At 42.5% G+C, this 14470-nt stretch overlaps 1 protein-coding gene across 2 annotated transcripts in view; it reads right to left on the bottom strand.

The window, feature by feature from the left end:
- FAM184B (family with sequence similarity 184 member B) overlaps positions 1 to 12179 on the bottom strand; it is a 132962-nt gene extending 120783 nt beyond the window's left edge. For both annotated transcript variants that reach the window (XR_013367244.1, XM_077876774.1), the window contains exon 1: positions 11018 to 12179. Coding sequence is in view for 1 of the 2 variants with exons in the window: in XM_077876774.1 (XP_077732900.1) it covers positions 11018 to 11164 (147 nt within the window). In the remaining variant the exon portion in view is untranslated. The remainder of the gene's footprint in view (positions 1 to 11017) is intronic.
- Positions 12180 to 14470: the final 2291 nt, after the last annotated feature.

Raw genomic sequence — 14470 nt, 5'->3', positions numbered from 1 at the left:
TAATTTTTTTCTTACATTTAAAAATGTAAGAACCCTTCTTGATTCACAAACCATACTAAAATGGGCAGTGGGCTTATTTGGCCTATGGGCATAGCTTGTTGATCCCTGTTTAAAGTTTTTTTTTTTTTTTTTACATAATATTACAGATGTGTTAGACTTTTTCCCTCATGGTTTTCATTTTTCAATTATTCAAAATGCTCAAATGATATTGAACAAAAGGGTTTCTATTGACTTTGTTCACATTCTATTTATCTTGCTTGTAAGTGCCATGAGATAAGGGATTTTACCCGGCACATAACAGCTCAGTAAACGTTTCCCAGATAAAAGAAGTTATACAATATTTATGCAATGGAATACTAACACAACCATGAAATGTTGGAGAGCTCAAGGGTAAAAAATCCCAGGTAACACAATAGTTATGTATGATGTAACTCTATTTTTAGAAATTATATGTCCATATTTGCATGGGAAATTGTATAGTAGGACATACAAGAATATTGTTATTATATCACTGTAGTTATTACAGGTTTGAAGATGCTTTAAAATCTTTTGTTTTTGCTTGTCATTTTGACTTCTCTAAAATGGGTGTGTTTTCTAAAACGGTATATGATTGGTCATTGCTGTTTTATTTCACTTATAATTCTGGTGTTCTGAGGGAATTTAAGTCTGGCCAATGGAGGCACCAAGATTGAACAGATCCTGTGCCTGTGGTCAGGGGCTCAGAGGGACTGAATCAGATGCAGGCCTGGGAGGGAGTTGAGGAGGTCCGCTTATTTGTCAGATGTGACCAGTTCTCTACACCACTCAGAAAATTCAAGATTAGCACCTCCTGAATTCTCGCCTTGGGAAAAGCTTCCCCGCTTTCCCATAAGACATATGTAGGTGGTGGTTAAAATTGGATATTTGATCCTAGGAGCAAAGAGCGGTCCAGGAAGAGTTTTGTGCCTTTAGCCCATCAACGGACACCTGTGGGCACCGGTCACTAACCAGGCACTGTTCCAGGCAGGAGACAGAAATTCCTGCCCTCAAGGAACTTCCTCTGGGGAGAACAGAAAGCAATAAACAGTGAGTGGGTAAAGTGATGATGGCAGATGGAGCTGAGAGGACTTCAGAGATGGGTCGGGAAGCCACTGGTGGGTTTTATTTTATTTTATTTTTTTAAGATTTTATTTATTCATAGAGACACAAAGAGAGAGAGGCAGAGACACAGGCAGAGGGAGAAGCAGGTTCCATGCAGGGAACCGGATGTGGGACTCGACGGGTCTCCAGGATCACACCCTGGGCTGCAGGCGGCGCTAAACCGCTGCGCCACCGGGGCTGCCCCACTGGTGGGTTTTAAACAGAAGAACAGGGCAGCCCCGGTGGCCTAGCGGTTTAGCGCCACCTGCAGCCCAGGGCGTGATCTGGGAACCCGGGATCGAGTCCCGTGTTGGGCTCCCGGCATGGAGCCTGCTTCTCCCTCTGCCTGTGTCTCTGCCTCTATCTCTCTGTCTCTCTCATGGATAAATAAATAAAATCTTAAAAAAATAAAATAAACAGAAGAACGTTCTGGTTTATATTTTAAAATCTCATTCTTGCCACTGCGTGAGGGGGCAAGGGTGAACAACAGGCCTCTCAGGAGGCCACGTGGCAAGGGTTGGGGCAGAAGGGGAAATGGAGATGGGGAACAGAGCAGGGCTGCTTCCTTATTTGTTTATAGGATTTGCTTCAGAACTGGATGTAAACAGGAGGAAGATGGGATTGAGTTTGTTTGGTTTTATTTTGTCTGTTTGTTTTAATTTAACAGCTTTATTGAGATACGACTCATACATCATAGGATCTGCCCAGTTAAAGTACAAGTCAGTGGGTTTAAGTACATTCACAGAGTCATGTAACGATCACTACAACTGACTTTAGGATACTTTCTTTACCTCCAAAAAGAAACCCCACATCCTTTAACCAGTACCTGCCCTCCCACCCTGACTTTGTACTTTGTACCACATTTTTTTTTTTATCTGTTCTTCAGTCGATGGATATTTGGCTTATTTCCATTTTGTGGCTACTCTGCATTATGCTGCTCTGAAAATGTATACGAGTTTTTGTGTGGGTGTATGTTTTAATTTCTCTTGGGTACTCTGGAATTGCTGGTTCATATGATAGCTCTGTTTAACGGAGGAACTGCCAGACTGTTTTGCAAGGCAGCAGTGATGTTGTACATTCCCACCAACAGTGTGTTGAGGGTGTGATTCAGTTTTAAGGCCACTCTGGCTGCCATGTGGAGAAAGGATTGATGCAGACATCAAATTGGTCATGCAAAAGTGGAGGCATCTTCATGAGTTCAAAGGCACCCAACTCGAGGTGTCTCTCATTGTGTTTTATGGCAAAAAAAGATTTTTGTGAGATAGCCATCTTTACACCATGAATTGAGTCACTAAATGGAAAGATTCCAACAGGAAGAACTTGTTAAAACAGAGCTGCGGTTTTCCAATCTAGAATCCTAAAGCAAACTGGTATGGAACTGTTTAAACATCTGTCCCCAAACAAGCTGCCACAAGCAGGAGAGTATTTTCAGAGAAGCTACAGGAGTCAGTGGGTGCAAGAAAACGTCCACACCTTTAAGCCATGAAAACACAGGGCTCAGGTGGCAGCCTGTTGCTGAGGACTTCTGTGCTAACAGGAATCACTCCCACTGCTTTAGGACACTGCCTCCCTGTCCCAGAGAAGGGCTGGCTTTGTTCCCATTGCTGGTTTTGATGACTGAGCAAGAGTCCTATCCTTCTGCAGGTCTTCCAGTTCAGAAAGGGAAGGGAAACCAGTATCTATCATGTTCACAACACAACCAACCCTGGGTGAGATGCTCCATGTTATGTAAGTGAAACCTCCGCTGTCAAATCACCAAGGAAGAAAGACTTATTTTTTTTCCAATTAAAGATGAGGAAAGTTGGCCCCTTTGGAAGATCAGAAAGGGCCTCTCTCTAAAGAGATGGTATTTTAGCTGATACCAGCCATATAAGTAGGATCAGAAGGAAGAACAATCCAAGGTAAACCTCAAAATTATTCATTAGCTCTCCAGATGTCTTCATGTTTATTTTCATTTAAATTTATTAGTATAAATAAGAGTAAGAAGTATCCCTCTAGAAATAAATCAAGTTTAAATCAAATTAAATTAAATTAAATCAAATAAAAAAGATAGCTTTGAGTCAAAATTATAATTGTTCGGGAGCACCTGGGGGGCTCAGTTAAGCATCTGCCTTCAGCTCAGGTCATGATCCCAGGGTCCTAGAATTGAACCCCATGTTGGCCTCCCTGATTGGCAGGGAGTCTTGCTTCTTCTTCTCCCTCTGGCCCTCACTGCTGCTCCTGCTCTCACTTGCTCACTCTTGAATGAATAAATTAAAAATCTGAAAAATAAATTATAACCGTTTTTCCTTAATCTTTCTGATTTTATACTCATGACCTATTCTTCATAACAATATCATCCACTCCATCCCTACAGACATCCACTATCTCCCCCACACATCAGTATCATTGTCTCTGCTAATGTGTCCTAGTAGATGTTGGACCAGGGGAAGATGATGTAAAATTGTGGCATGAAAGATAGAGTAGAATGTGTGCTTCTACGAGCAGATCACTCCATGAGGGAAAAGGGAGGATGACGAAAGAGCTCTGCTCTATTCCTGCTCTTAGCCTCACTAATTGGATACACATTGCCCCTTCCATGAAAAAAAAATAGTAAAAATGATTTAGAGAGGTTATGGAACCATAAGGATGACCAGGAAAGAAGTTTCATCCTCCTCCCTCCCCTCTACACACCCAACACTAGGTTCTGGATGTCCTGGGTTCTGTCAATACATACTAATGTGACATCAGGCAAGAATGCTAGCCCTCTTCTGGATCTCAGATTTTTCCTCTCCCTATTAGGGATGGTGCTTCCCTCCTTGCCATGCAGGACTGCTGTGCACACAGAGGATGAATAAGTATGTCAAAGGCTTTGCAAAAACATGAATGCTATAAAAAAGAATGAAACCTTGCCACTTCCTACAACCCAGATGGATCTAGAGGGTACCATGTTAAGTGAAATAAGACAGAAGAAGACAAATATCATATGATTTCACCCATATGTAGAACCTAAAAAACAAAACAAGTGAACAAACAATACAGAAAGACTCATAAATACAGAGAACAAATTGGTAGTTGCTAGAGGAGAAGAGAATTGGGGAAATGGAGATTAAGAGGTACAAACTTCCAGTTATAAAGTAGATAAGTCAAGTGGTGCCTTTTGGTACAGTAGGTTAAGTGTCCGACTCTTGGTTTCTGCTCTGGTTGTAATCTCAGAGTCCTGAGATTGAGTCTCACAACAGGCTCAGCAGGGAGTCTCTTCCTCTGTTCCGCTCCCTCTCCCCCACCCACATGCACCCTCTCTCTCATTCTCTCTAAAATAAATACATCTTAAAATAAAATAGATTAGGCAAGGGTATGAAAAGTATAGCCTAGGGAATGTAGTCTTGGAATAATATATCATGCAGTGATTACTGTTTTGAGCATTTGTGCAAGGCATAGAACTGCTGAATCACTATGTTGTATAAATGATACTAATTTAACATTGTGTGTCAACTAAAATAAATAAATAAATAAATAAATAAATAAATAAATAAGATAGGGGTGAGGAACTAATATAAACCTTTGAAGCTCAAAAAGAAAATATTATAAACACTAAAAAATCATAAGGTATTACTAACGTGTGGCAACTGCAGGCCTTGATTGCAGGGTCTGCAATCCAGGAGATTGGCACACATCCTTTTAGAAGGGTGATCAAGAGGGCTCTGTAGGGTTACTCTACTATTTACACTTCTAGCTTGGTAGCTTCTGGCACCTAACAGGACTGCTCATTGCCTCCTGGGCACTCTTCTGTGATTGGGAGATGAGAGGCAGTGCCATGAGTACATGGTAATGGTCAGTACAAGGTTGTGGTCTCATTTCCTGAGAGTCAATCTTCATCCGAGAGATGGCTCACAGAGAGGGAACACACACTTTCCTATTCATTTTCTCGTTCTAGTATAAAGCTTATATTTGCAGCAAGGTACTCCATCCCTCCTTCAAAGTTGGAACTAAGGAATCTCTGGATATGAAGGATGCCAAGCCTTTCGGGTATGAGGATGTGGAGAGCCCCGCCAAAAATAGAATCAGTTGGAGATTGCTAGAACAGGGCAAAAGCAGGGTTGGTCTGATGAACCCAGGGTCTGGGCTGGGCAAACCTGCCCGATGCTTTCAAGACCAAAAGCTTCCCAAAGGCTGGGGTGGGGAATGGATTAGGAACCTCCTATCGCCCAAATAATTCCTCTGTGCCCACTGTACTGTTTAAACTTTCAATTGCTCTGAAACAGTGGTTCTTGACCTTGGGTAAACATCAAGAGCTCTTGAGGGGCTCTGAGAAAACAGCAATGACTGTCACCCCTCTCTCTTCTCCTTCACAGATGGGGCATGGGGTCTTGTATGCTTTGTGTTTGTTTTTAATTTTTTATTTGGAAATGATTTCAAGCTTAGGAAAAAATTGCCAGAAAAAGAATAGTACAAAGAACATCCCCATATACCCTTTACCAAGATTCACAGGTGCTTAACATTTGTCCCATTTGTTTTATCATTTGCTCTTTCTATATTTAATTTACAAAATAAAATGCTTTGTGAGTAAGACATCATTTTTATGTTCTTAAAAGAAGACCAGTTTGGGGGTGCCTGAGTGGTGCAGTCAGTTAAGTGTCTAACTCTTGATATTGGCTCAGGTTATGATCTCAGGTCATAAGATGGAGCCTCATGTGTTCGGCTCCATGCTCAGGGAGGAGTCCGCTTGAGATTTTCTCTCCCTCTCCTTCTGCCCAACCCCCATCCCTGCACACGCATGTTTTTTCTGTCTCACTCCCTCTGCCAAATAAATAAATCTTTTTTAAAAAGTAAGACCTATTTCAAAGTGCATTACCTCAAAATAAGGATATATTGGTGCATAGTTACATAGCATATTTTCAACTCTAGAAAATTCAACATTGACATAGATGCTTTTAATTTCTCTATCATCACATTCCAGTTTATCAGTAAACTTGACTGTCTCGCTGCAGCATTTTTCCCCCTCCAGTAGAGACTCCAGTCTAGTATCAGGCATTGCATTCTAGCTGTCATCTCACTGGTGTATTTTTAAAAGCTTCCCAGGTGATTTTAATGTGCACCCTGGACTCTGAATCACTATGTAAATGAATATTTACTACCCTAACACATATTGTCTACCAAGTGCAAAATATTGTGAATAAAGTAGAGTTTATGATTTTAAGGGACATACTATATACAAATCAACTATGATATCAGATGGACAAATATCATGAAAGAAATGTTAACCAAATCTGTAGGAGGAAATTTTAATTAAATTTAACAAGCTTACTGAGAGTTTACCATGTGCCAGGCATTGTATAAACTTCTGGGAAAAAACAGATGTAAGAAAAAATAATGAATGCACAATGTATAATTAATGAATACATGGTTAATTTCAAAAGCAAGGTTTTTCAAAGGCTTTTCTTGGGGGGAAGTGAGACTTAATAGATAAGTAGGACTCAACTTTTAGAGATGAAGACATCTCAGGAGAGGAAGCATCAAGAGGAAAATGAAGGGAAGTGAGTGAATCAAGTAAGCAAAGAAGTGTACTTCATTGTCACTCAAGAACTGGGCACATGGGGTTGGATTGGGTTTTCCCAGAAAAGTAGGCTGAACAATATAAGATGATATTGTCACTTTAGAAAATAGTTCGGCAGTTTCCTCAGGAGTTAAACATAAATAGACAATTCAGGGACACTTGGGTGGCTCAGTTGGGTAAGTGTCTGATTTTGGCTTAGGTATGATCTCAGAGTCTAGGGATCCAGCCCCATATCAGCTCCCTGCTTAGTGAGGAGTCTGCTTCTCCCTCTCTCTCTCTGCCCCTCTCCCTGGCTCATGCTCTTTCTCTCTCAAATAAAGAAATAAAATCTTTAAAAAAATAAGATGTAATCCAAAATTCTATTCCTAGTTATCTACCCAAATGCAATGAAAATGTGTGTCCATACAAAGACTTGCATAGGAATGTCATGTTCGTAGCAGCATTATTTATAATAGCCCCAAAGTGAAAAGGACCCAAAAGTCTGCCACAGAAGGTGCACATCCATGCAATGGGATACTACTGAGCAATCAAAAGGAATGAATGCCTGACATATGCTACAACATGGATGAGATTTCGCAACTAAGTGAAAAGCACCAGATGGAAATATCCATATATTGTATCATTTCATTGAGATGAAATGTCTGGGAAAGACAGATTTATAGAGAAAGAAAGTAGATCAATGGTTGCCTGGTGTTGGTGTAGGAATGGGGACTGACTATGAATCGACAGGTTTCTTTGGGATAGTAAAAATGTCCTAAAACTGGATTGTAGTTATAGTGTAACAACTCTGTACATTTACTGAAAAATGTTGAATCATACACTTAAATAAATGAATTTTATAAGGTGTAAATTATACTTCAATAAAACTGTAAAAATTAAGTTATTAAAATCAGAAAGGAAATAAGAATAGTAATCTTAGGAATGAAATATATAATTATTGAAGTTCTAAAACTTAAAACTCTAGGCTGGACAAATTATTTAGAGGACTGGCAAACAGAAGGACTGGATCGAAGAATTTACCAGGATGCAACAAAGAGGCAAAAAAAAAAATAGATTTTTATCACATTTCAGGATATAGATGAAGAGGCTTCTTCACTAACCTAATGCAATTCCAGAAAAGAGAATGTAGGCAATGACAAAGAATCAATATTTGAAGAGAAAAGCATTGATAATTTTCCAGAATTAAAGAGAGCACACCAGTCATGAACAGGAAGCACACTAACTAACATCTAGAAAGTTCTGGTGAAACTGCTGAACACCAAAATAAAACAAACACAAATTCTAAATTCTGTCAAGAGAAAGGCAGGCTGACTATGAAGGAATGAAACTTAGACTGGCAGTAGAATTTTTACCCGCAACAACCAGTGCCAGAAAACCATGGAGTATCTTCATCACTGCACTCTGGGCAAATAACTGTTCACTAGAATTTTATACCCAAATAAATTATCACCCAACACTTAGGGCAAAATAAAGACAGTTTCAAACATACAGAAGTCCTTCCCCTATCCAGACCTCAAGAGAAAGATTATTAATAAATGAACTTCAGCTAGAAGAAAAGTGAACCCAAATGGAAGGCTTTGGATTCAAGAAAAAATAGTAAGAAGTGATGAAATGTCAGTGGATTTAATTAATGCTTGATTATAAAAATTATTTTTTAAAATATTATTTATTTATTAGAGAGAAAGAGTGAGCATGAGCAGGGGGGGAAGAACAGAGGGAGAGGGAGAAGCAGATTATCTGCTGATCTCAGGACCCTGTGATCATGACCAGAGCTGAAGGCAGAAGCTTTACTAGCTGGGCCACCCAGGCACCCCTGTAAAAATTATTTTTAAATTAAAAAAATTCAAATACCCTACCCTAGACAACAATGGCAAGATGGGAAAGGATAGGGCTGTTAAATGGGTAAAGTGCACAAAAAATCTGTTGCAAGAATGGAATACCTGGGTGGCTGAAAGGGTTGAGCATCCAATTCTTGATTTCAGATCAGGTCATGATCCCAGGGTCGTGACACTGAGTCCTGCATGGAGCCCTAGGCTCCATAGAGAGTCTGCTTAAGATATTCTCTCTCCCTCTTTCCCTTCACCCTCCCCTGCTCCCTCTCTCTCTCTCTCTAAAATAAGTAAACAAATCTTTAAAAAATATTTTGCAGGAAGACAGAATTACATAATAACTTTGTCAGAAAAAATTATAGTTAAGTATGTATGTTGAAAAATAAGAGACAATTCTGAGAAGAACAGAAATAAAGCCTAACACCCTCAGACGAGCAGTGGAAAATGAGGGACTATGGATCATTTTATTAATCCAATAGAAGGCAGGGATGGAGAAAAAGGAAGAATGAAAAAGGATGGTAAATGAAAAACATAAAACATGATAAAAGAATGAGCCCCAATATATTAGTAATCACCATCAGTGTACAGGGATTAAATTCACCTGTCAGAAATACAACTAAAATAGAACTTACAGGAAGATTCAATATAAAAAGATGCAAAATATGTGACATACAAACATTAGCCAAAAGAAAAGTAGAATATTGATATCAATATTAAAATGTCAAATATAAGCAATTAACATAAAAACCATGAAGAGAAGCACTACATAATAAGAATCAATTATGATTTCTAATGCAAAAATATCCTTTGAGAAACACAGCCTACTATGTGCTAGGGATCGTGCTGCTTTCTTCACTGCTGTATCTTCAGTGCTCGTCACGTAAAAGGTGTGCCATAAATACTACTGAGTGGAATGCTTAACTCCTTGTATTGCAATGATCTGTTCATGTGTTATATACACAGGGGTAGGGACTGTCTTAATCAGCTTTATGCCATCAGTATTCAGCACAGCACCTGGCACACAGTAGGCACTCCATCAATTCAAACTGAATTCAACATTCATCTCTTCCATAAAATCTCCCCTAACTGTTCCTGACCATCACGACTTACCCTTTGTTTCTACTTCTGTAGAACTCATAGTTTGAAATACTCAATTTAGCAATTGATTCTACAGTAGTATCTTTTAGTTTTCTTTCCATATTTCAAACCTTGTGTCTCCAGAAACATTTTAGATTCCTTAAAGACCGAGATGTCTTATACTGTGCCTAGCACCTGAAGTCAATACTTTGTAGGGATTGATGTCACATTTAGATAAATGTAGATTAGATTTGTGGCCAGCCACACATGCCAAGATCTCAGGGGGTATCTCCATTCTCTTTTTTCTATCCTTGACTAAAGATATCACTGTTTGGAGATAGGCTCACATGCAAAGAATGTGAAGAAGTTGATGGGAGGGGCGGGAGAAGGCAGCTAATGCCCAATTCCAAGTCTCTATCCGATCTTCCTCTGGCCAAATAGAAAAATGCCTGTGAACCTACAAAAAAAAAATGGATGTGGGAAGGTGGGAGGAAGATAGGAAAGAGAGTATGTCTCATAAACTACTGGACAGAATCTGGACCTGACCCTTCCACTAGCAGTATGTTATCAGGAGTTTATTATGAGATCAAAAGGAAACCCCAAGGCAAACAGCTATACACACTGGGACCTTCTAAGAGAGGGACGTTGCTTCCATCTATACAAGGCACAGGAGGGACATCTACAACAAGGAGCTCTAGCTCCTAATAGGGAAGCTGCAGAGGGCTAGCAAAAGGCAGGGTGGTATTTTCTTGCTGGTCTTCATCAGGTCCCAGAGAGATTCAATCCCGTCCCTGGGAAGACTAGGGAGATGGGCCGGCTGACCTCCCAAGGTCTTTTGTATTCCGATAATTAATGGGTGAATCGTGCACTTCTCCATTTATGCTCTTACACACATCTGCACCCAGTTTGATAGTAAGTCCCCTGGGCTGCCTTCCAGGTCTAGTACAGTGCCAGGCAAGCTGCTGGCACTCAACAAATGGCTCAAATATTTGTTGAATGAAGGAATAAATTAATCAAGTGTTTAAATAGAGCCCACATGACCTCTGCAGCTGTAAAGTACAGCGACGAATAAAATCACAACATTCCAGACACAATCATTTGAGCAGAGCTGGTAAAGGAAAACACATGCGTGCATAAACACACACACACACACACACACACACACACACACACACCAGTACTGATTCAACTAGGTTTCCCACCTTGGGAGCACAGACCACCTGCTCAGCGGCAGTCTGTAGGAGTTTCCTCGGCAAGGATCCTCTCTCAGCTGCTTTAGGATGGTGCTTCCAGAAGGTCAAGTTACCAAGATGTAGGACCGCTCCCCTGACCGGTTGGCCTCCTGGACAAAGTTTCTGCCCGGATTCGGCCTGAGCCTCCCCAGGGCGCGCCCGCCCTCCCCCACCCTGGGGCCCCCAGGGCGCGCAGCTCGCCGGCCCGCAGCGCCTCGCCTTACCTTGGTGAGCTGGGCGATCTTTTTGCACATTTTCACGTGCATCTCGGGATCCCAGTCCATTCTCCAGTCGGCGGCGCCGCGGACATCAGCTTTGGAGCCCTGGCAGGTCCCGGACGCGTGAATCTTGCCGTTGAGGACAGAAGCCATGGCTAAAACGCGTCCAACACTCAAGGGCTCTCGCTCGTGTTCTCGCTGCCCGCGATGTGCACGTGCGTGTGCGCGCGCGGGCGTGTGAGCGTGTGGGTTTTCTCCGGAGCGGGGGGCACTGCAGTCCGGCCTCCCGCCCCGCCGCCCCGAGCGTCGGCCTTCCCGCGGCCCGCGCGCCCCCCTCCCCGCCCCCGCGCTCGCTGGCTAGCTCGCCACCTCCGCGGGCACCCGCACCCTGCGGCGAGACGCAGAGGATCCGCACGTGCGGCTCGCGACCCGGGCGCCGCTCTCCGGCCCGTGCGGGTTTCGCCTGCAACAGTAGAGCTTCGGCGGCCAGGAGCCGCTGGCCTGGGAGAGGTTCGCGCTGGCCCCGCGCCGCGCTCCTGGACACGTGGGTGGCTCCAGGCTCCGGACTCAGCGGCGGCCGCCCCCGCCCGCGGTGGGCATCCCAAGCCAAGGGAAAATTAGAGCCGGCCTCAGCCTCGGGCAGCCGGGGCGCACGGTCTGGGAAGGGGCCCTTGGCGATGTTCTCCGGGGCGAACGGGTAGCGAGGGACAGGGCACCTTGACCAGCACACTCCGCCAGAGGCTCCAGAGCCCCGGAGCACGGCGCGGCAGGCGGAGATGAGATGGGATGGGGCGGGGGGGGGGGCGCGGGCGGGATGTCAAGAGTGTCAGGAGAGAGGCAGCGAGGTAAGAGCAAGTCGCGGGGACGCGACGAGGTACCGGGACCTGGGCGCACAACGTGGACCCCGGTCAGGGCTGCGGGTAGCACCCCCATTCCCCCATCTTGGGGAGGAGCCCGGACGTTGCGGGAGGATTGCCAGAGATCAGCGAACAAAGAGAAAAAGCCAAAGGGGCGGCCAAGGAGCTGGTGACAAATCTGGGACGAGAAAGCGCGGAACCCGTAGTACAAGAAGCGGTAGGAGCACAGAGGAAAAGTCATCAGAGAGGCAGAAAGGATGGTAGCAGGTGTGGGAAAGGAGAAAGCAAAGAAGAGTGGAGTAGTTGAGTAACAGATGGAGCTGAAAGTCTCAGTAAGCCGAGCTCAGTGAAAGGGAAGTGACTCATCCGTATCCACACTCTTGGCCACTGGCCAAATGGGGCCAGAATCTTGTCGTCAGGATTAAGAGCTTGTGCCTTTTTGTTTTGTTTGAGTGGAGGAGTTAGCGACCAAATTTCTTTGTGGCTTGCTTTCTCTGGTTTCAAACAGTGGGCTTTTGGGAAAGTGACAGCACCTGGATCAGATTTTCCCAACGTGTGAATAACAGCATCAACATAAACAGTTGTCATGCTTAATATGTTTCATTTTACAAACTGCCTTATATCAAGAGTTTTAGTAATCTTGGTAAAGCTGGCAAACTCTGGAGGGTTCCACAGACCGAAATCCCATCCCCGGACACTGCAGGTAGCAATATCCATTTTTAAAAATAGGGAAATCCTTATCCAGAACTTTTGTACCAAGCCAGGCAATTATAAGTAGCCCAGTGGTGTCTGAAATCAAGATATTCCTATTCTAGATTTCTTAATCCAGCCCCATTATACTATACCCGGTAGGAATGGCCAACCTGATTTTTTGGTTCCTAGTCATCATCTTAGGTTCTCTCTCCTAAACAACATCTGAGTTTTCCAATTCATTTAGAAAAAAGAATGCCTGAATCAAAATCCCTGCCAAGAGGTTGATATAGATTCTTGACCCTAGACTAGACACCCTGAGTCAAAATACTTGGGAGTTGAGGGCACAGAAATCCACATTTTAAACAAGCTCCCTTTAAAGTAGTTTTTGCAGGGTCTTAGTACACATTAAATTTTATAGGAATTCAAACAGTGTAAACTAGAGGGAAATTAGCCTTTCTGGTCCAAAACTTTACCAAAAGTTGTTCACCATTTTGGAAAATCACATCATCAATTGCCACAGGGCACATGCTATTTGGTTGCCAATACAACACACTTGTATTTAACACATTCATGGTGAGTCTACTTATATGTACAAGCATGTGAATACTACACTATGTCATAAAGTTAGTCATATCAGATCATTTATATATTGAAATACATATTTAATTATAATTTACCTTCCTTTTATTTATCTTATTGTCAAGAAATTATGCTGATTTTTAAAAATGTGTGTGCTCATTTTTAAAAGTATCTCTTAATTTCAGTATAGTAACATGAACATTAAAAAAAGTGACATTGAGTCTGGATAGGATTGAGAATCACTTCTATAGATGATCAGATACACACTAAAGTTTGGTAATACTGCTATCTAACCCCAAGTTTTACTTATTTAAATATCATATCAGGTCTAGGGGCCAAAATATTTTCCAGTGCAATATTTTATGCTTTCAACTTTTTTAAATAAAGATTTTATTTATTTGAGAAAGAGAGAAAGAGATAGAGAGAGCACATGCACGCGCCAGCTTGCATAAGTGGGAGAGGGGCAGAGAGAAAAGCAGACTCCCTGTTGAGCAGACAGCCTGAAACAGGCTTGCTTCAAGGACCCTGGGATCATGACCTGAGCCAAAGGCAGATGCTTCACAGACTGAGCCACCCAGGCGCCCCTACTTTCAACTTTTTAATGGAAGGCTGAGAAAGCCTCAGATTCCCTTATCAGGCTTTGTGGGACCACAGCTACAGTAAGGAAGATACTATAAGCTGATCTGTCTCGGAAAGAGTCCTCTGCAGCTGCTGGATTTTCCTACAACTATGATTAGTAGGTCCTTTCACACTATCAGGAATGAAATAGAAGGCAGAAGAGTATTAAGCACTGTATCAAATATGGGGTGTGTGTGGAGGGAGCATTTATTAGACAGACCACTAATATGATCTTGGCTTTGTGCTAATGCTCTTTGCACACAGTCTTACTTCCTCTAAGGTACTTACTGTCATTCTACAGACTAGGAGATTAGAGCTAAAGGAAGGCTAAGCACCCAATTTTAGACAGCTAGTAATAGATCTGGGTCTGTCTGACTTTGAAGGCTATTCTTCCCAGAGCACAATGCTGGCGATCTGAAATTCTTAAAAGCCATAATTGATTTGTTCTTTCTGTAGATTATAAAAATATAAGCTTCTTATTTTACTCCTCTCCCCCAAAAATTCACCTGTGATAAGACAAAATATAAGTAGCAAGGGGACGCCTGGGTGGCTCAGTGGTTAAGCATCTGCCTTTGGCTCAGGGCATGATCCTGGAATCCCAGGATCGAGTCCGACATCAGGATCCCTGCGTGGAGCCTGCTTGTCTCTCTCCCTCTCTCTCTCTCTTTGTGTCTCTCATGAATGAATAAATAAATAAAATCTTAAAAAAAGA

This window comes from Canis aureus, chromosome 2, assembly GCF_053574225.1.
Source record: "Canis aureus isolate CA01 chromosome 2, VMU_Caureus_v.1.0, whole genome shotgun sequence".
NCBI lineage: Eukaryota > Metazoa > Chordata > Mammalia > Carnivora > Canidae > Canis > Canis aureus.
This window is presented reverse-complemented; position numbering and strand designations above follow the sequence as displayed.